The sequence below is a fragment of the Podarcis bocagei genome (genome assembly GCF_964188305.1).
Source record: "Podarcis bocagei genome assembly, chromosome: 1".
NCBI classification, from domain to species: Eukaryota; Metazoa; Chordata; class Lepidosauria; order Squamata; family Lacertidae; genus Podarcis; species Podarcis bocagei.
In genome coordinates this window covers 141,399,770-141,420,942 of record NC_138125.1, presented here as the reverse complement: position 1 = coordinate 141,420,942, position 21,173 = coordinate 141,399,770, and the positions used below count along the sequence as shown (strand labels likewise).

Genomic DNA, 21,173 nt, shown 5'->3' with positions numbered 1-21,173 from the left:
AATAACAACCACATTTTCTCCTTGCCAATTGAGTCTAACCGCTACCATCCTCCCCTCCTCATCCTTAAAAATCTGTTTGGCCTCAATTTTATTTTTAACGTACAATACCACCCCTCTTTTCTTTTCTCTGTCCAAGGATTCAAATTCATTTCCCAGCCTTCTATTGATTAATATTTTTTTATGCTTTTTAGCTACATGAGTCTCCTGAAGACAGATAATGTCCAAATTTTTCCTCTTTAAGAATTGCTCAATTTTATTCCTCTTTCTCTTCTCGTTCATTCCATTAACATTCCAGCTCCAGATTTTTAACCCCATGTTAACTGGTATATACCTAGCCTTTCCTTACTTTTATAAATTTGCTGGTTCTTCTTCTTCTCCCTCTTCCTCTTCACCCGAACTACTTCCACTCACTTCCTCTACCTCTTCTGTCTTAGAATCTCTTGTCAATCCTCCCTCTGCTCCCCTTGTTCCGCTCTCTTCCAATCTCAACTCCTTATATTTCCTCAGAAATTTTCCAGTTTCCTCTAAGTTGGATAATCTATGTCTTTTACCTCTATACACAAATGAAATCCCCTCAGGGAACTCCCATCTAAATTCTATTTTGTGTTTCTTTAACGTCTGTACCAGTGGTTTATAAGGGTCTCTTCGCTTAAGTAGCCTGATTGGAATATCTTTAAAGAAAATTATATAATTTCCTTCTATATTCAACCTCTTTTCCCTATTCTTTTGCAAAATCCTGTTTCTCATTTCCTTATTCTTGAATGTAATCAGGCAGTCCCCTGTAAATTTTTTTGCTTTTGTTGTTTTGATCCGCATCCTAAATGCATTTTGCACATTTTGAGCCATTTCCTCTACTGTTATGTCCAACCATTCTGCCAATTCCGTTATCAGTTTTTCCCTAATATTCTCACCCTGTGTCTCCGGTACAGCTCTCAGCCTAAGGTTCCCTTCTCTCTGTCGCAGCTCATTCATCGCTATCGCGTCCTTCATCTCCTCCTGTACTCTATTCAATTCCATCATTTCCATCTTAACCTTTTCTTTATCCCTTTTAAATTCTTTTACTTCTAATCTTGTCTTCTTTAATCCTTCCTCTACGTTTTGTGTTCTCCTAAATATTTCTTTTATTTGGCCTTTAAGTTCACTAACTGTTTCATCCATTTTTTTATCTAATAGTCCAATTTTGTTGTCCACTTGCTCTAATTTGTTCTCTAAATTATTTTGACTTTGTTTAATTTCCATTAACATCTTCACAATATCTGTCTTTGAATCCGTCTCTTGTTTAGACCCTCTCCTCTCCCCTGGAGTCCCCCCGTTTATACCTTTCTTCACCGTGTGGGACATCTTATATTCTTAAGTTGCCCCACTCCGTAGAGTTTCCTTCGTTTATGCTTACCGACCAGGCTTTCCTTTTTACAAATGATAGTGAACACAATTATTTTCCCCCCACATTAATATTTACAATATTAGGAATATGGTTATTCTAGTGGTCCTTACTGTCCCCACTCAAGTTAGTCCGGATATTCCGTTGGTCACACTGGGGGGGATTGGTATAAAGAAAAGTGGGGTGATGGAAAAGGAGAAACAGATAAGGGGGGATTTCTGAGTCAAATAATCCTGTTGGTCTTAATCTCAACCCTGGTGGTCCCTTAAGAATACGAGTGTTTGCGAATATGTCACTGTAACCTGTTTCTCCAGTAACTCAGTCTCTCCTACCAGTCCAAAAATTAGTACAAAAAAAAGTCAATTGAAGTGAGAGGTGTCGAGGGAGAAGATTTTAGTTCCAGCTAGTCTTGATCTTGTCTCTAAAAGTCTCTAGGACTCTTCAAAAAAAAAGGGATGGAGGGAGGGAAAGAACAAAAGAGAGCAGAGGAAAGAGAGAAAGTACGCTGTGTCCAAAGGTATAGCAGTGTATAACAATATCCTATTTTTCTAATAGGTCCTTTTCTCTTGGCAGTTCGGACTTAATATGCCAAAATGTGTAATGAAGGTAGAGAGCAAAAGGAGGTGTAAGAAAAATTGGAAGCCAATTAGTCTTTTCCTTTTCCTCGCCACCAGGAGGCTCCGGAGCCCTTTAAAGTAGCGTTGTTTCCCGAGGTATAGTCGTACAAGTCCATAGACTCCAAGAGCACATAAACGGGAAGCAAAATTTACAGATGACTCTTCATGCATATACTTTCCCGCTGCCGGAATTGTAACAATTGATGATTAATTTCATTTCCTTTTTTTTCCTTTTGCTTTACTTTTTACCAGTCCTTTGTGCTTTCCTCAATCTGCTACGCTCAGAGTCTTTACAATGGCGACGGAGCCTTCTCTTCCGGTTTTATCTCCGTTGCGTTTTAAACACAGAAATAGAGAAGCGCCCCTTCCTCTATTCAAGCCCTCCGTTTCCTCAAGGACCTTCAGCTCGATCAATTCGCCCTGGTTTCCCTGTTCTTCCCACCTCTCAGTTGATACACAGTTTCTACACTGAAATGTTAATTTTGGGAAGATACATAAAAGAAAAACATAGTATCCGTTAAAGCGACTCACTTTCACTTTACCCCTGCACTGCAGTCGCGCTGTGTCAGGCTTGATTTCGGCACCAGGCTGAACCTCGTTTACTGCTTCTTATTACTCCCCGACTTTCCCGCTGTTAGTTTCATAAAAATTTACGGTAGTCCAAGTCGGAGTCTCTTGTTTTAGGAATGTAGCGCTCTCACCGCAAGCTCGGGGCTTCGCTATTAGGAGGTCGGTAATGGCTTCCCTCGACCCGCTCGGCAACACCGCCGCTTTCTTCGCCTCTACTGAGACTACCTGACGACGCAGTTGCTCGCTTCTGGTCTAAGCGGGAACCAGATCCTCTGGACACCCTCCAGAGGCTTTTCGGGGGGTCTCCGCGCCCTGAGACACCCCCAATCCCCCAAAATAGCCCGGGGTTTCCCTCTCGGTCAAACCCCCGCTTGTAACAGGAACGCGCTACACCGGAAGTCGTCTTAAGCTTCTAATATTTTCAACATTCTTCAAAATCCCCACACGGTTCAATTTGGATATAAAATTTTTAGTCCCAGATCCAAATTGCTAGACATGTGTCTAGAATAGCAGCATCAGCCCTATATTGATGGCCAAAGTGTGCAGCGTATAAGCACAGCGGGGGGAGGGGGGGTTGAGATTACCACTTTGCATCCATGCGCCTGAGAACCTGTCCACACAGGGGACCTAAGTACATGCACCTCATGTATGTACATTCTGAACACACAATATATTGTTAAGAGTTTGTGGGGTGCCACACACCCTAAATTCCTCAGGTTGTATATATGTGTGTGTGTGTGTGTAAATAAATCATATTTATGATTTCCTATGCCTCATTGTCCAAAGGGAAACAGACTCCATGTAAAGCGCACCTGCAATGCCTGGAATCTTGCACCGCTCTTTGAGTTTGGGATGGCGCATAACAATGCATCCTGAGAAAAATTGGACGTGGAATATATGCATGTAGGGCCATATGCAGAAGCTATCTTCAAATTACGAGAATCGGGGCAATATGTTAAAGATAAGTAAAAAGGTATCAATTTTACACTCCTAAGAAGTAGCTGTTGCCAAAACATTACCCCATTTGCCTCTACATAGTTACATCCTTTTTTCAGACATTGTGAGATATCAGGATGACATGATGTTCAGCAGGTGATATATCACAATACTGAAAAGCAGATATGACCTAACCCTACCCCAGACAGTGAGCAGAACACTGACTGCCTCATCTTGTCTTGCTACTTGCGCCAGCCAGACTAGAAGGTGGATGGGACGGGGTTTTTTCCCTCATTTTTCGCTGTGCCAGCTCCAGAATGGAACAGCTGAAGATGGAGTCACTAATGTTAAACAACAGTTATCCATTATGCTGTGATCAAATGCGTCTGCAACAAATCTAATCAATATGGTATCATAATTTGAAATCAAATTGTCCATCCACATTCATTTTAATATTAAACTGGCATGGCAAAAATCAGTTACATTATCAAACCATTTCTTAGGAAGCTGTGATCTCTTAAATTAACACACAGGTCTGTAACCCAGTAGAAAGAAGATCACACGTCAGTTTCAAATGCAGTATTTCCAACATGAAGCAGCAAAAACCCCACGCTGAGATCAGCAGGTGGTGGCTGCTGAAATCCTGTGTCGGAGATCAAATGTCACACCATGCGATCTGTCGCTGGCAGTTTGCTGCAATGAACAACTCATGCCTTTGTGTGCCTCAGTGTGGTTTTATGTCTCCCCTACCTGAGGAAGCTCTGCCATTAGATAATAGAAGCCTTTGTTCTCCTGTCCAAGCAAGGCCCCAGCAGGCAGGCGGACATCTTCAAAAAACAGTTCTGCCGTGTCCTAATTTTTAAAAAAATCACACAGAAAATTTGCCAACACCATTTTGCAAGTCTGCTTCTTGTTCCCTTCATACACACAGGCTCAGAAGTCTAACTGCTGATGAAAGTTATAGCTCACCACATCCATTTTCTAAGGACCAAATGCAATGTAGCAGCAGTAGCCATGTTTGTCTCAAATGTCTGTCCCACCGCCAACACTTGGTGAGCCGTAGGGTATGCCTAATACTTAACATCATGCATGGGGGACAGGAGACAAATCCCACCCCTCCATCAACCCAGTGAGATGGGCTCACTTCCATTACTGGAACAGGGTTGGGGCATATATACATACACAGAGCAGGAGTTTGGGAAACTGACCTTGGGGAACTGGTGCAGTGGAAGTTAAGCTGTCTTCACCAATGCACCACTTTTGATGCTAAGATCAGGTTCCTGCCCCACAGCTCACTTTGTGTCAAAGGGGCAGACACATGAGATGCCAAAGGTGGCTGCCACCACCATGGGATGCCGCTGCACAAGTAGCTTCTGGGTAAAGGGCTCCTTTCTGTGATGTGTGGTCCTGCACCCACCTTTCAATTTTGCTGTCTATTTTAGTGCTAAATAATACACTTCTTAATAGTTTTAGAATATTTACGTCATTCCTCAAGTTGCATTCATCACAGGCAATCATCAGAGTGGCTTCTCAGACCCCCACGACTCACCTGTGCTTTAAGTCCTATTTTCTCAAGTTTACGCCCTTTGATGAATCCTTTCATTCCTTCTTCTACCAGAAAGAGGCTAATGCCATGAGCAGGGGAACGGGCCTCACGGTTTGTAACAGCCACGACAATTACTACATCACTCATCCAACCATTAGTAATGAACACCTGCAATACAGTGGAGTGGGATAAAGTAGCTACATACTATTGTTATGACTTTCTTTGTCTTGGAGACAGGGTCTCTGTTAAGGAACTCCAAAGCAGCTGCAGCCATTTACAATGCAGCGGTGCTTTGCAATGAACATTCAGATGGAGGAGAGGGGAACCCATCACAACAATGCTACCATAGAGTCAGCCATTCGAGTTTTTACTGGCGATTTCTCTCTGAGCAAACCATTGCTTATTCGTTTTATCCTGCAGCTTTCGTGCTAATTGTCTAGTTTAATCAAGATCACTTTGAATTCTTGTTCACAGGACAGGATACAGAAGAGACCCAAAGATATCCCACTGCCAAGTGATCCCCATCACAAGGAGTAAGGCAGATGGGAAAAAAGAGGCTCACAATTCTTCCAATGCAGCTCAAGCTCTTAAAAAAAGAAGCAGCAAACCAAACATTAGCCCAGTAAGCACACTTAACTAGGGCAGACTTCTCAAACTTAGTGCCCTCCAGGTGTTTTGGACTTCAAGCCCCAGACTGCAAAGCCATATTGCTTGGGGATGATGGAGACTGTGGTCCAAAATATCTAGAGAGCACCAGTTGGGGAAGGCTGCTGTAAAGCCCTGTGGAGGACAATGAGACTTAATTCTGACCAAGTAAAGATGATTGGGATTCTGCTGAAAATCAACCATGCCACCGAAGCCTGCAGAACACTTTGCTGTAACTAATTTCAGCATGTCAGAAAAGCCGTGAACAAGTGAAAGCAATAGAAAAAATTAACAATGTTCTCGTCTCTTTTCCCAAACATGGCAATAAATGCTGTTACATCCTAAAAAGCCCTGCAACTTTGTGTGGCATTGTACTGACTGATGAAAATGTTTTGTATCCTGGCCTTCCTCCAATTTGCTCAGGGTCCTGCACATGGGGCTATCTATTCTATCCTTACAACAAGCTGGGAGGTAGACTGAGAGGTGGTGTCCCCCCTCCTCCTCCCTGCCCCAAACGTTTATCAGAGAAGAAGAGAGGCAGTTCAAACTAAAGGATCTAATAACAAAGCAACAGCCACCTGGCGGCATGCAGTTGGCGTCCAGCATGGCATTTTCCTTGAACCCTGAACAATACACTCACCGAGAAAGTAAACTCTTTCTTTTTTGTCTTTTGCATTGATGTAGTCAAGTTTTTATTTGCCTCCTTGGTCCCCTCAGGCAGTTTCATACCAGGGAAGCCATTCTACTGCCAACTCTTTTGAACTGTGAAATATTTGCACATTGGTTACCCTGTCCAGGCCAACTATGTTAGAACACGAAAAGGCCAAATTCTTCAGATGGTCTTTATATCTTCCCCAGATAAAAGAAGTACAGAAGAGCACCTGCTAGGCTGATTGAGTTTTGAGGCTGCCGGCAGAAGTAGCCACATTACCTAGCAGCATGAATTCTCGTAAAAAACATAACGGGAAGCAGCTTGGCACTGCTTCTTTGGCAAAAGGTACAGTGGCAAGACCACCGTGGCCAGTTTAGAAGCCATTATCTCAAAGGGCTGTAAGATGAAGCCTACACCGAATCCAGAATAATTTATCCTTCCTGCACATACCTTACTGCCATTTAGAATCCAGTCACTTCCATCCTTTTTTGCGTATGTTCGCACACCCTGCAAATCGCTAACAATAAAACAGTTCTTAATAGTACAGAGGAAAAGGCACAGTATTTATTTTTAAATAACCCCAGCATAGATAGATCACACACCAGGGAATCTATTATATATAAAAGCAAAATAAAAAAATTCCTTCCAGTAGCACCTTAAAGACCAACTAAGTTAGTTCTTGGTATGAGCTTTCGTGTGCATGCACACTTCTTCTTCTTCAGATATAAAAGCAAGTTCTCCGAATAGTCACACAAACAAAAACAAAGAAAAAAGAACCCCAAGCAGAATCCAGAAGAGAGTTAGGCATATGTGGGAGGAAATTCAGTGTTAACAAGGGATATGAAAAAATAGATCCTATTCTAATGGTGATCCATTGCCATTCACTCCTACAAGGGGGGAAAGTATAGCACTGCCCTTACGAACAGGGCTGCAATAAGGGCAAAATCTGCCCTCCGTAAGGAGGCTCCACTGTATTCAGTGCGGCTTACCCACAGGTACGCATGCACAGGATTGCACAGTAAGGGAGCAACTCTTTTTTATTATTTTAAACATTTATTCAAAGGTTACAATACAGTTTTGTTCGCTGCCATAATATCACAGAATGAGCAATTCTAAGGTCTCATCAAGGAGCCGTGGGACAGAATAGCAGAATCAAAAGCCTCGCCAGGTCTTGCCAGCCAGGGCAGAATGTGGGAAGGAGCACTTTCTCTCTCTTTTTCCTGCTCCAGTAGCTGGCCAGCACAGATTGGCCCCTATCCAAGTTATGGACCAGTTTAGGATCCTGCTCCACCTTCATAATGCCCTGTTTCAGAGCCATATCAGGAACACTACTGGCAATAGCATTCAACTAGCCATGGGGATCTCTGCAGAAGGAAGAGGCAGGAAGAGGTAAGCAGGCAGGGCCATCTGCTACATCCTAACCTCCTCCAGCAGCCTGGCTCCGGGGGTTCAGACTGCAGCCTAATTAGCCACAATAATTTTTAAAAAAGCATTATCTAAAAAGAAAAACAGGGTAACAAGAAAAATTAAAGCATACATTAACACTTAATTTTCATGTGGAGCATTTGCATCCAATGTTACTTCAGGGGTGAGTGCTTTGCTTCTTTTTTCATCTAGTCCTGGAATAACAGCTTCCTGTTGATAATTATTCTGCCTCCTGCACTTGGAATCATGTGCATATAATTTCTTGTAACAGTAGTAATGCTTTGCATTTATAGTGTTAACAGTTCCTCCTGTCTACACACTCAGAAATACTTAAGAGCAACCTTGTAAGGTACCTAGCATTGTTTTTATACAAGGAGCAGAGGCCAACAGATGGTGATTTGCCAGTGGACTCTTAGTGAATTTGTGGCAGAGGAGAAATTAAAACTGGTTCCTTCCTGGGTCACAGCTCCATCTTTCGACCACTACTCTAGCTCTCTGACCTAGTTCAGCAAAGTTAGAGGAATTTTCTCTGACAAACTGGTCCACCAATTTTACCTTATACAGGAAGACAAAAGTATTTGAAATCTTACAGAGCACACACATGCACACACACTTAATGGGACTTACTTTTTACAACAATTAATTTTTGTAATTTCTTGGCTCACCTCCCAGCACCAGGCTCTGTCATAGCTATTGCACCAATACATTTGCCAGCTGCCATTTCTGGAATGAACCTCTTAATCTGCTCTTTTGAACCATAATTTGCTATATATGGCATGACAATATCGGAGTGAAGGCTGAATCCTGGGCCTGTGCAGTTAACATACATTCTGAAAAAGAAAAAAAGAAGTCAAGAGATGTTCAAAAAAGCAACTTCACATTGATTTCAGGCCGATTTTTAAATACAATATCAAAACATAGAAAAACCTAATTATCAAATTATTTTTATAATTCCATTGTTTTTGATATCTAAAGTTTTTGTTACTGAGGGGAAGTTATGAAGCTAGGGACTGGATTTACCGTATTTTGCGCCCATAAGACGCTCCGGCCCATAAGAGGCACCTAGTTTTTTGGGGGGGGAAATAAAGAAATTTTATTTTATTTTCCCCCCCAGGTGCGGGGCTGGAAGAACCAGGTCGGGGAACAGTGGGAAGGCACGCTCTGCCTCCCCGCTGTCCCTCGAGCTTGTGGGGCTGGCGATGGGGAGAAGTGCACCAGTCCCGGGAGGGCAGGCAGCTCTGCGCCGCCATCCCGAGCGGGGCAGGACTTAGCGCCCCGCTCGGGATGGCGGCGCAGACCTGCCTGCCGTCCCGGGACCGCAGGCAGCTCTGCACGGCCACCGGGAGCGGGGCGGAGCTTAGCGCCCCGCTCCGGATGGCAGCGCAGAGCTGCGCTGGTCCCAGGACCGCAGGCAGCTCTGCGCGGCCACCGGGAGCGGGGCGGAGCTTCTCCCCCGGCTCCCGGTGGCCGGGCAGAGCTGTGCTGGTCCCAGGACCGCAGGCAGCTTTGCGCGGCCATCTGGAGCGGGGAGGGCTTCTCCCCCGGCTCCCGGTGGCCGCGCAGAGCTGCGCTGGTCCCGGGACTGCAGGCAGCTCTGCGCAACCCTCGGAGCCGGTCTCCGGAGGTTTGCACAGAGCTTCCTGAAGCCTGGAGAGCGAGAGGGGTTGGTGCGCACCGACCCCCCTCGCTCTCCAGGCTTCAGCGAAAGCCTGCATTCGCCCCATAAGACGCAGGCACATTTCCCCTTCATTTTTGGAGGGGAAAAAGTGCGTCTTATGGGGCGAAAAATACGGTACTTGTTCAAAATTATTCCTTAAAGATAAGTTAAATCACACAATAGTTCTGCATACTGGCCTTTCCTTTTTTAAAGGAAAAAGAGAAAGAGAGAGACCATGATCTAGGACTGAGATATACAGCTGCAGATAAAACATTTTAAGTGTGTTGTAAAGTGCATTACACAAATGTGGCACTAGATGGCAATGGTGAGCTATGGCAAATTATATATATATAATTTTCACAGCTTTTTTATGTGTCTAGATTCCACCCTAGCCTCTCAACATACTGAAGGCGTGGCATTTTGACACAAATATAGATAACTGGAATCAAGTGCCGTAGGGGTTTCTGAACTGTACCATTGCAGTCTGGGGATGATGATGGAATGGAAAGTAACATGTCAGGGTCAAGGATTATAGCCTAGCCTTCTCTGCAATGTGCAAATTTTCTATGGGAAAGGATATACTGATATGGGGGTCATTCAAGTAGTCTGGGGAGCATTTCAGCCGAGATGCTGATTTAACATCTCAGCAAGAGCTGGCATAAATACATAAAATTTCCATCAAACAACAACCACCAGATTCACAGCAGTCTACCATTTAGCACCAAATCAATGTCCTGCACAATACGATCAAGCAGTCTACAACTCAACATGAGATCACTTTTTAGTAGTTGTCAAAATATGGACCCAACAGTGGCAATGGTATCTCAGGAGAGATGGAATTCCTTATCCTAAGTCACCACCACACATCGAGCTCTGAGGAACACACAGAAGGACTATGTCCTGCAGATCTCAATAAGTGGGTAGGCTGATATACAGAGAAGCTTTCCTTCAGGTATCTACACCCCAAGTTGTTCAGGGCTTTATACATTTCAGAAGAATTAGCAATACCCTAAAATGCTGCCATCAGGGTGCAAAAGGGAGGGGAAGCCAACAGCAGTGTTCCCAAAATATATGGCCATAGGAAATCAAGAGCAAAAAGGTATTTGACATTGAAAAAATTATTTCACAGTGCATTTGCTACTTACTGCTCTTCCCAAACGACTGCTGCAGAGAAAAGATCCCCTCCAATGCCACCATGTTCTTCTGATATATTGACACCCAGCAAGCCCTGGTGTCCAGCTTTTTCCCAGAGCTCTCTGCTCACCTGTCCAGCTTTCTCCCACCTGCAAATAAAACAAGATTTGAGCGGAGTCTGTGGGATACTTTTTTACAGTGTGCCGGGCGGAGGCGGGGGACACAAAACTGAGGAATTGCTCTATAAAAATGCATTGACTGAAGACAAAGACGTTTAGAAGCAAACCTGTACACAATACCAAGAGTTGAGGATTGCTTATATGTGTCTGTACGTGCACATGCTCAATCATGTGCACACTCACACCTGCTGATTCAGAGAAGCAAGATTTAAGCACTGGGGGGGGGGTGTTCGTTGGATTTGTTCCCCTCCCCCCCCCAATGGAGATACTGCAGCCAAATTAAAATAAATAAAGGAAGCCCCTGTCTTGGTCCTGCCACCCTCACAGGCACACTTGGTGGGGAAGCGGGAGAAGGCCTTCTCAGTGGCTGCTCCCAGACTTTGGAAGTTCCTCCATAGAGAAGCTAGACTGACTCCCTCCTTGTTGTCCTTCTGCCAGCAGGTGAAGACTTCCTTGTTCTCAAAAGTCAGTCCCCAAAAGCCAAAAAAACAGGCTTTGGAGAACTGACTGCAGCTGGTGTCATGCTGCTATTATTGCAATTATTGGTATAATTTCAATAGTTATTATATACATATATAGTTTTAATTTTATCCATGCTTAATGGTTTTTTAATGATTTTCTATATTTAAGCATTTCTTGTTTTTATCTGTAGGCTGCCTACAGGGGAAAAAGGCAAGGTATAATAATAATAATAATAACCAGAAGTAAGTCCCATTAAGTTTAATGGGGCAAACTATCAGGAAAGTAGGTACAGTGGTGCCTCGCAAGACGAAATTAATTCGTTCCGCAAGTCTCTTCGTCTTGCGGTTTTTTCGTCTTGCGATGCACGGTTTCCCATAGGAATGCATTGAAAATCAATTAATGCGTTCCTAGGGAAACCGCCTTCAGACCAGGTCCGGGGACAGTCTGTCCCCGGACCTCTTCTGAAGGCTGGGGGGGGGGGGACAAGGGCTTTTCTTCTCACCCCCAGCATTTTAAAAAACCCTGGGACAGCGGAGGACTTCTCCGCTGTCCGGGCGATCTTAAAATGCTGGCGGGCGGCATTTTAAAATCGCCCCGGGACAGCGGAGGGCTTCTCCGCTGTCCAGGGCGATTTAAAAGCCCCTGGGAAGGCAGGCAGGGGGGACAAAGACTTTTGCCCCCCGCCCGCCTTCAGAAGGTGTTCCCACCCCCCCGCCCGGCTTCGCAGCAGCGCTACGAAGCCCGGCGGCTGGGGCAGGTGTTCCCCCCCACCCCGCTTCAGAGCAGCGTTCCGAAGCGGGGTGGCTGGGGCAGGTGTTCCCACCCCCCCGCCCGGCTTCGCAGCAGCGCTACGAAGCCCGGCGGCTGGGGCAGGTGTTCCCGCCCCCCCACCCCGCTTCGGAGCAGCGTTCCGAAGCGGGGTGGCTGGGGCAGGTGTTCCCACCCCCCCCCCGCCCGGCTTCGCAGCAGCGCTACGAAGCCCGGCGGCTGGGGCAGGTGTTCCCCCCCACCACCCCGCTTCGGAGCAGCGTTCCGAAGCGGGGTGGCTGGGGCAGGTGTTCCCACCCCCCCGCCCGGCTTCGCAGCAGCGCTACGAAGCCCGGCGGCTGGGGCAGGTGTTCCCCCCCCACCCCGCTTCGCAGCAGCGTTCCGAAGCGGGGTGGATGGGGCAGGTGTTCCCACCCCCCCGCCCGGCTTCGCAGCAGCGCTACGAAGCCCGGCGGCTGGGGCAGGTGTTCCCCCCCCACCCCGCTTCGGAGCAGCGTTCCGAAGCGGGGTGGCTGGGGCAGGTGTTTCCACCCCCCCGCCCGGCTTCGGAGCACGGGGAGATCGCTTCTCCCCATCGCCCCTTGCTTCAAAAGAGGTCCGGGGGCAGCGGGAGCGCTTCCCGCTGCCCTGGACCTCTTTTGAAGCAAGGGGCGGTGGGGAGAAGCGATCTCCCCGCCGCCCCTTGCTTCAAAAGAGAAGACCCGCTGTCCCCGGGGCAAGCTTCGTTTTGCGAAGCAAGCCCATAGGGAAATTCGTCTTGCGAGGCAACTCGAAAACGAAAAAACCTTTCGTTTTGCGAGTTTTTCGTCTCGCGAGGCGTTCGTCTTGCGGGGTACCACTGTATAGGGTTGCAGCCTTTGTTAACCTGCTGCATTACATTATTAAACCAAGGGCCAAACTATATTTATGTTAAATGCGTGAATGCACAACAAGGGGAGGGCAGGATTTTTAGCCACAGAGAGACCTGATCACGACTACAGTGTGTGTGGTTTTGTTCTGCAATCCTTTTATCCCATGCCACTGTTCCAGCAAAGATACCCCAGTCCTGCAAAGTTGCTAAACACTGTAGGATGGAAACTTCCATTGGCAAAAGTATAATCTCTTCTCCTAGAAGAACTGACATGTAATTTAACATTGCTTCTAACAGGAGGTGGCGGGTGGGGGAGAATGGAACGAACAAACAAACACCACCACAGGCAAGACCACAAGATTTACAATGTTTAACTTACTCTCCATGATGTGGAAGCACAGCTTCCTGGAAGAACTTTCTTACACTTTCCCTGAAGATGTCATGATCCGATGAGAAGATCCTCCGAGTTCCTATGTCCATTAGGGTTTTAGCAGAGGAGGTTTCAAGGCGTGCCAATTCATGATTTTCTGTTTGAATATATCTTTAAAAATAAAATTAAATAAGAGGACCTGTAGGAAAAACATCACATTTATACTGATGATTTTTTTTTTAAGCAAAACACTAGTCACAATCAAACTACTTCTGGAAGAATGTGGGCAAAACTGGGAGTTATAAGAACACAGCTTCCACTGAAAACCTATTTATTTGTTGCATTTATATCCTACCCTTTTCTCCATGGAGCACAAGGTGGTTTGCATAGTTCTCCCACTCCTCATTTAACGCCCTGTGGGGTTCAGCTATGATTCAGACTCTTCTGATTCACAGTTTAAACTGAGAAAGGCATTTCAGTTCCCTGATCTTACGGGAAACTTAATATTATTCACATTCACACTCACTTGCAAAAACAGGAAAGAGCAATTTAATAATTCTGATGTGTTGCAAAAGATGTCAGCCACAATCCCTAAATTATATGAAACAAGGGTGAAATAATAACTAAAGTATTCAGTGCAACATTGAGACGAAGAGGAAAAAGCTGGCAGCTGCTGCCATCCTCTGGACTGGCTGTCACATTTATTGGTTGGATTTAAATATATTACTCTTCTGCCATTCTGCCCAATGCAATTTACAATTTCAAAACACCAAATGTAGTCTGGTAAGAGTCCTCTCAGGCCAACTGGGAGCTGACAGCATGTGTGCTCCCTAACCATAGATAGAAGCAACTTTTCCTTGGCACCACTGCGAATGGATCAGCACTGGCTGCCAATCTTCTACTGGGTGAAGTTTAAGTTTTTACTGCTCGAGTGCAAAACTCCTCAGCAGCCAAGGGCCTGAGGTCACCTTCAGCCTGCTTGAACTCTCAGGTCAAATGAGGCCCTCTTGTGGCCTTTTCAGGCTTGCATTGTTTGCTATTGTTCTCATTGGTTTTACAAATGCGTTTCAATCTATTTTTCTTGTTTCAACCTCATATTTTGTTTGCACTTCTTTTCTTTGTTTTTGTGCATTGCTACAATTTTTTTTGGATGGTGGATGGTTGGTAAATTCTAAAAAGAAAGCATTATCTTTTCTGCACTTTTGGATATTAGTGGATCCTCCCCTACCTCTTCCACTCACCCTTTCCCCTCTGCCAGGACCTCTCCAAACCATTCATCTAGCAGCTAGCTTGACTCAAACGCTCTCTGGACATGAACTGTGCCACGCTGGCACTTTGTACACCAGCTAACAGTCTCCTGGCGTGAAAGATGCACTGACTGGTTTGTCAACAGCATCAGAGAGAGAAGAGAGAGAGTTATAAATAGAACTTTAAATATTTTAAAGCCAGAGGGAAGAAAGAAGTAATTTTCTATTTTTAAACCACCAAGACTATGGCTGTCCCTTTAATAAATCATCTCTTGTAGTTAAATGATAAAGAGAGCAAAGGTATCTTCCAACACCAGCCTTGTCATGTCACAGCAACTATCTAAGCAGCGCAACACAGGCAAGAATTGGGTCAGAGTTCACAGCTGGTTTTTCCAGTCTTACAGGAGTTCTGGATTGGAAATAAGGATACAAGCCACTTGCCTTTTAATTCCTATGGCAATTTATTCCTCTTCTAATTATGGGGCAATTGACAATCACAATCAAACTGCAATTACTCCTCAAGCAGGCCACACGTTGGATCTGATCTTTGGGGCTGGCATAGATGTGATCATGCTCCCCGCTGTGAAAGTGCCATGGTCTGATCACTATGCTTTAAAAGCCAAGATTGACTTCCCGCTCCTCCCCGGCTCGGGTGGCGAACCTATTTGGGCTCGTCCGCGAAAACTGATGGATCCTGATAGATTCCGACAAGCCTTGCGGAACCCTGCTCCTCCTGGCGACTCATTAGATGACCTTGTTGAGGACTGGAATAACCGGCTCTTGGCAGCCATTGATGAGATCGCGCCTAAGCGCCCTCTGCGACCCCGTCGAAACCGGGCCCCTTGGTTTACTGAGGAGCTCCGGAAAATGAAGCGGGATCTCAGACGGCTAGAGCGAGTATGGCGACGGACTCGTGACGGAGCCTCAAGAACATCTTATAGGACGCTTATGAAAGCCTATGAGATGGCTATGAAAGCTGCTAAGAAATCTTACTTTGCAGCTTCCATTGCATCCGCTAGCTCTCGCCCGGCACAACTTTTTAGAATAATTAGGTCAATAACGTCCTTAGGAGGACAACCAAATTTAAGCACAAATTCGACCCACAGCTGTGAGGCATTCGCGAGCTTTTTTGCGGAGAAAGTCCTGTTGCTCCGCCGTGACCTCCCTGCCAATTTAGATACAGTGACTGAACTGGAGGCCCCTCGACTGACTTCAGGTCCAGTGTTGGACCATTTCGATCGGATACTCCCTACTGATGTGGATAGATTCCTCCAAGTTGGTAGGCCCACCACCTGCCTCCTTGATCCGTGCCCGTCTTGGCTGATTAGGGAGTGTCCAGATGTTGCGCGGACCCCCCTGGTTGAAATTATCAATTTGTCCCTTGACACGGGGACATTCCCAGGGGAACTGAAGGAAGCAGTGGTGCGTCCACTCTTAAAGAAAACTTCATTAGATCCCTTAGACCTATCCAATTACCGCCCAGTTTCAAATCTTCCATACCTGGGTAAGGTAATTGAGAGAGCGGTTGCTGAACAGCTTGGTAGGTTTCTGGAGGAAACATCAGCATTAGATCCATTTCAGTCCGGTTTCCGTCCTGGTTTTGGGACGGAGACGGCTCTGGTTGCCCTAACAGATGATATCCGTAGACAACTGGATCGAGGCGGGTCAGGACTGCTGATCCTTTTAGATTTGTCAGCAGCCTTTGACATGGTCGATCATGATCTTCTGGACCATCGCCTTGCAGACGTGGGGATACAGGGCATAGCCCGTAACTGGTTGTGCTCTTTTATCTCTGGTCGGGGACAGAGGGTGGCACTAGGGAAGGAAATGTCATCACGCCACTCCTTAGTGTGTGGAGTGCCGCAGGGCGCAATTCTCTCCCCAATGCTTTTTAACATCTTTATGCGCCCTCTTGCCCAGATTATCCGGAGCTTTAGGCTGGGCTGTCATCAATATGCTGATGACACTCAGCTCTATCTACTGATGGATGGCCACACCAACTCAGCCCCTTACACACTGACCAGATGCTTGGAAGCTGTGGCTGGATGGTTTCGTGGGAGCCGATTGAAACTAAATCCTTCGAAGACAGAGGTCCTATGGCTAGGTCGGGATAGCATGGGGATGAGGGACCAACTCCCTTCTCTTGCGGGGGCCCAATTAGTGCCATTGCCTTCCGTTAAGAGTTTGGGTGTAATCCTTGACGCCTCCCTTTCCATGGAGGCGCAAGTCACAGCAACAGCCAAGGCGACATTTTTCCACCTTCGCCGCATCAAGCAGTTGGTCCCTTACCTTTCCCGCCCCGACCTGGCCACAGTGATCCATGCGACAGTCATCTCCAGGCTTGACTACTGTAACTCGCTCTACGCGGGGCTGCCCTTGAAGCTGTCCCAGAAACTCCAGCGGGTACAGAATGCTGCAGCGAGGCTCCTCACAGGGTCTCTGCCATGGGAGCATATTCATCCAGTGCTTTTCAAGCTGCACTGGCTCCCGGTGGAGTACAGGGTCAGATTTAAGGTGCTGCTTTTGACCTTTAAAGCCCTTCACGGCCTAGGACCCTCGTACCTACGGGACCGCGTCGCCTGGTATGCCCCACGGAGAGCCTCAAGATCCATAAGTAACAACACCTTAGTGGTCCCAGGCCCTAAGGAAGTTAGATTGGCTTCAACCAGAGCCAGGGCCTTTTCAGCACTGGCCCCAACTTGGTGGAACGCTCTGTCTCATGAGACCAGGGCCCTGCAGGATCTGATCTCTTTCCGCAGGGCCTGTAAGACAGAGTTGTTCCGCCTGGCCTTTGGATTGGAGCCAATTTGATTCCCTCCGCCCCCTTTTTCTTTTTTCTTTTCCTTCTCCTGCAATGAGGCTCCATTTTAATATTTTAATGTTCCATTATTTTAATGTTGTATTTTATTTTTGTTTTTAAGTTGTAATCACTCATCTTGTTTTTATTATTGCTTGTAAGCCGCTCTGAGCCCGGCCTTGGCTGGGGAGGGCGGGGTATAAATAAAAAATTATTATTATTATTATTATTATCTGCACCACTTGCACACCCTCCAGCAATTAACACTTCCTCCTTTTTTTGAGGCTGGGTTTGCACGCTATCAACAGATGTGCAGCAGGCAGAAATTAAACAGGTGAAGCGTTCAGCATTCTTGCCCCTTCAGTTCTGGCAAAGACTGCGCCGGTGGCATTTATAACCTGTGGCAGGAAAACCCCTCCTTGCAATCAGGGCCGGATTTAGATGCAGAGAGGACCTAGGCTACCCCACTTGTGAGGCCCCTCCCCATCCCCCCCCCCACGAGGAGAAGAAGAAAATGGAAGAAACCACGGATGATGATGGGTATTTAAAATTCTGCAATTCACAATTTCTCCTCTAAAGGATATCAGAAAACTTCATCAAAATCTGTTTGTCTACGTTTGTCACTTTCAGTGTATGCAATGCTCAGTGTGGACAACCTCTCTTGTGACATTGTGGCCCTTAATTCATTTATAATTCTTGTGGGTCTTGCAAAACTATCTCCCAAGCAGTTAGTGACCATAAAACTAAGAAATAGCCACAAAACTGCTTCCACATTAGGAAAGGCCATCTGAATTTTTTCCTTGTATATAATTTGATAAAGCTCTGTATGAGACAAAGAGTGCTCAGCTGTAAGCCTATGGCTTTGTCTCATGTACAGGTGAAAGTGCAAAATATCATCAATAGGTTTCAGGTCAATATCTTCCAGGGGATACTTCCATCAACACCTTGCTGAATTTCTTGCTTAGATGCTATCAGAATAGCAAGAATGGAAAAACAATTGTGCAACATCACTGTACACAGCACTTCTTTTTAAATTGGCTTCAGGTGCATCTAATATAGGAATAAAGGATTTTATCCTAAACTTATCTCTTGAAGAAAGTGCATCTAAGGTATCACATGCTCTTCTGTTCCCTTGCTCCTTATCTCCTTGTTTTGTAGTTAACATTTGGCAAGGTGGCTTTTGCTTGCTTCTCAAGCTCATCAAAATCTTCTCTTTAAAAAATCCCAGAAGTGAAATGTACAAACTTGCGCAAGAACTCAGTAACAGGTCTGATTTCTTAAGGGCTTTGCTCATCTTATGAAAATGACCAAGCACACAGATTTATATCTCTAAGATTCTGCAAATTTTGGCTATAAACTAGGGCCCCACAAAATTGGGCCCTAGAGGTTCAAACTGGGCCCCACTGGCTGGCCCTGAGTCTCACAGGGTTGCCCGTCCATCGCATGAAGCCTTGGGTTTGCAATTTTGGGAGAGGGGAGATTGCCCACTGGGGGGCAGGCGGGTTAGGGAGGCCCCCTAGATTTAGAGGCCCTAGGCTTCAGCCTACTTAACCTATACATAAATCTGGCACTGCTTGCAATACAGTGGTACCTCGGGTTAAGAACTTAATTCGTTCTGGAGGTCCATTCTTAACCTGAAACTGTTCTTAACCTGAGGTACCCCTTTAGCTAATGTGGCCTCCTGCTGCCGCCACGCAATTTCTGTTCTCGTCCTGAAGCAAAGTTCTTAACCCGAGGTACTATTTCTGGGCTAGCGGAATTTGAAGCGTCTGTAACCCGAGGTACCACTGTACATTCTGGGGACAGCTACCCCCTACAGCCAAGTGATGTTATAAAGAGGCAGCTGTCTTTAATAGGGGCATAAACAGGCACAGATCTATTTATTTCCAACTCATTTTAAATTTACAAGGGTTCTTTCTTCTTCTCCGGAAGTACTGAGAGTTGCACGGAAAGGGGGAGGGAGAGAAAGAACTTCAGCGGAAGATCCTTCAGGGGAGCGGTTTCTGTTTTCGTAGACTCGCGAGGATCTGGGGGACTGACTTATGCGGGATCCTTGCGCCCTGCAAGACGCTCTCCGTCCCCTGCCTCCCCGCAGCCCCTGCCCACAAGCCAAGCGCTCACCTGGCAGGCGCCCGGCCGCCGGGGAGACAGGAGAGCAGGCGCGCGGCTCGGCGCACCGGCAGCCTCGACGTGGCCATCTTGCCGCTCGGCTTCCTCTCCAGCGCCGCCGCGCCTCCCCGGAGCCCTCCGGCGGACAGGAGAGCGCGCTGCAGCCCTGGATGGGCAGGAGAACTTGGTGAGGATCATTCCACAGGGAAGGCGGGCCGGGAAATGGTCTGGTTTTGCAGGAGAACTGCGGAGCTGGAACGGGGTCCCAGGGTCATCTAGCCCAACCCCCGGCAATGCAGGAATCTCAAATAAAGCATCCATGACAGGTGGCCAGCCAACCTCGGCTCAGGAATCGCCCCCGCTAGCAGTAGTGGCATTTATTAAATTTGTAGTTCACAGAGCAGTTCACAGCAGCAAAATACAAAACAAGAATGTACAAAGTATATAATAAATCAAACACAAGCCAACACACGCTCCCACAAATGCGTTTTAAAAGCTGTAGAATGTTAATCAGCTCAGCTGAAGAGAAATGCTTTCACCTGGCTCCTAAACATAGGTAATGCAAGCGCCAAGCAAACCTCCCCAGGGTTGCAGGCAGTGTGCACCCGGCAAACGAAAGCATCCGTGGCAAGTGGCTACCCAGCCTCTGCTTAGAATCATAGAATTGTACAGTTGGGGAGGGTACCCAGGGTCATCTAGTCCAGCCCCCTGCAATGCAAGAATCTCAAAGCATCCATGGCAGATGTTATTTTAAAAGCCTTCTTGCAGCATACTAAAATATATATATTCAGACACCCGCACAGAATGCTGGCAAGGAGCCATGAATATTAGCTCGAAACATTCCAAAGCAGTTTGTGTCTGTTAGTCATGAAAAAGATTACGGTGAAAGAGAAGCAGACTTTTCACGTATTCATAGTTTCAGGAGTTACTGTTAATGGTTCTTAACATATTACACAGTTTATCACTTATTAAGAGAACAAATGATTATTGTTAGATTTTCAGTAGTTATTCACCAATTATGTGCTAACTGGCAGCCTTCTGTAGTAAAATTTCTATCTGAACTTCTGCTGGGCTGTGGAAAAGCAACACTGTTCTTTACACGTAACCACAAGATGGCAGTGCAGGAGAACATATTAAAAACAAATATTGATGACAGGCAACTAGTATTTTGATGCTAGCAGGAAAGAGGGATCCAGAGTATACCCTCATAATACTACTTTTGCCTCTTGTAAGCAAGTTGTTCAAGTTTTTTATTATATTGTTATATATATTATATGATATTGTCTGCAGAATCTGTTTGACTTGAGGTGACTTTCAGCCAGAAGAAATGTATTTGTACACCAAGAAAAGAGAAACCTCTCGTGTATTGCATTCAGGTCTCTCAGAAAACTGTTTGTCACCAGTCAATGAGACTGGCTAGAAAAAACCTCTGATGCTATGCATCTTAATAGAATACTCTGAAGACCAGACATTTTTGTCTCTCTTCCTTGAATTTCTGTGAAGTTTGCATCATATGGAAAGAAATACTGTGGCAGCCAGCCAATAATATGGACCAGCCACATCTACATCAGAGAAGGAATAGAGATAATTTGCAAGGCAGCACATCTGTTATCCTATATGGATGTGGTACAAAAAAAATCCTTTGTGGATTTCCTCAGCAAAACCCCCAAACAGCCCTGTGAAGCATGTTAGGTTGGAAGAGTCAGATCTCATAACAGATCATTTTAAGCCACTCTGGGAGCCCTTAGCTGAAGAGCATAATAAAAATGCTTCAATACGTGGTGACCATTTCACGATGGGGTTCCTTCCGTTCCTGTCTCCCGCATGC

General features: G+C 46.0%; 1 protein-coding gene across 3 annotated transcripts in view; it reads right to left on the bottom strand.

Annotated features, from left to right (window-relative positions):
• Positions 1-19,982, bottom strand: part of ACADL (acyl-CoA dehydrogenase long chain) — a 31,734-nt gene extending 11,752 nt beyond the window's left edge. Inside the window, exons 1-7 of one of the 3 annotated variants that reach the window (XM_081190275.1) lie at positions 19,885-19,982; positions 13,202-13,363; positions 10,575-10,712; positions 8,438-8,602; positions 6,798-6,864; positions 5,054-5,218; positions 4,255-4,356 (exon numbers count right to left, since the gene is read on the bottom strand). In XM_081190275.1, the coding sequence (XP_081046401.1) occupies positions 4,255-4,356; positions 5,054-5,218; positions 6,798-6,864; positions 8,438-8,602; positions 10,575-10,712; positions 13,202-13,363; positions 19,885-19,967 (882 nt within the window). In that variant the 5' untranslated portion in view covers positions 19,968-19,982. Of the gene's footprint in view, positions 1-4,254; positions 4,357-5,053; positions 5,219-6,797; positions 6,865-8,437; positions 8,603-10,574; positions 10,713-13,201; positions 13,364-14,420; positions 14,565-19,357; positions 19,509-19,884 lie in introns of those variants that run through there. The other 2 variants (XM_081190276.1, XM_081190277.1) reach the window with 2 other exon arrangements.
• Positions 19,983-21,173: the final 1,191 nt, after the last annotated feature.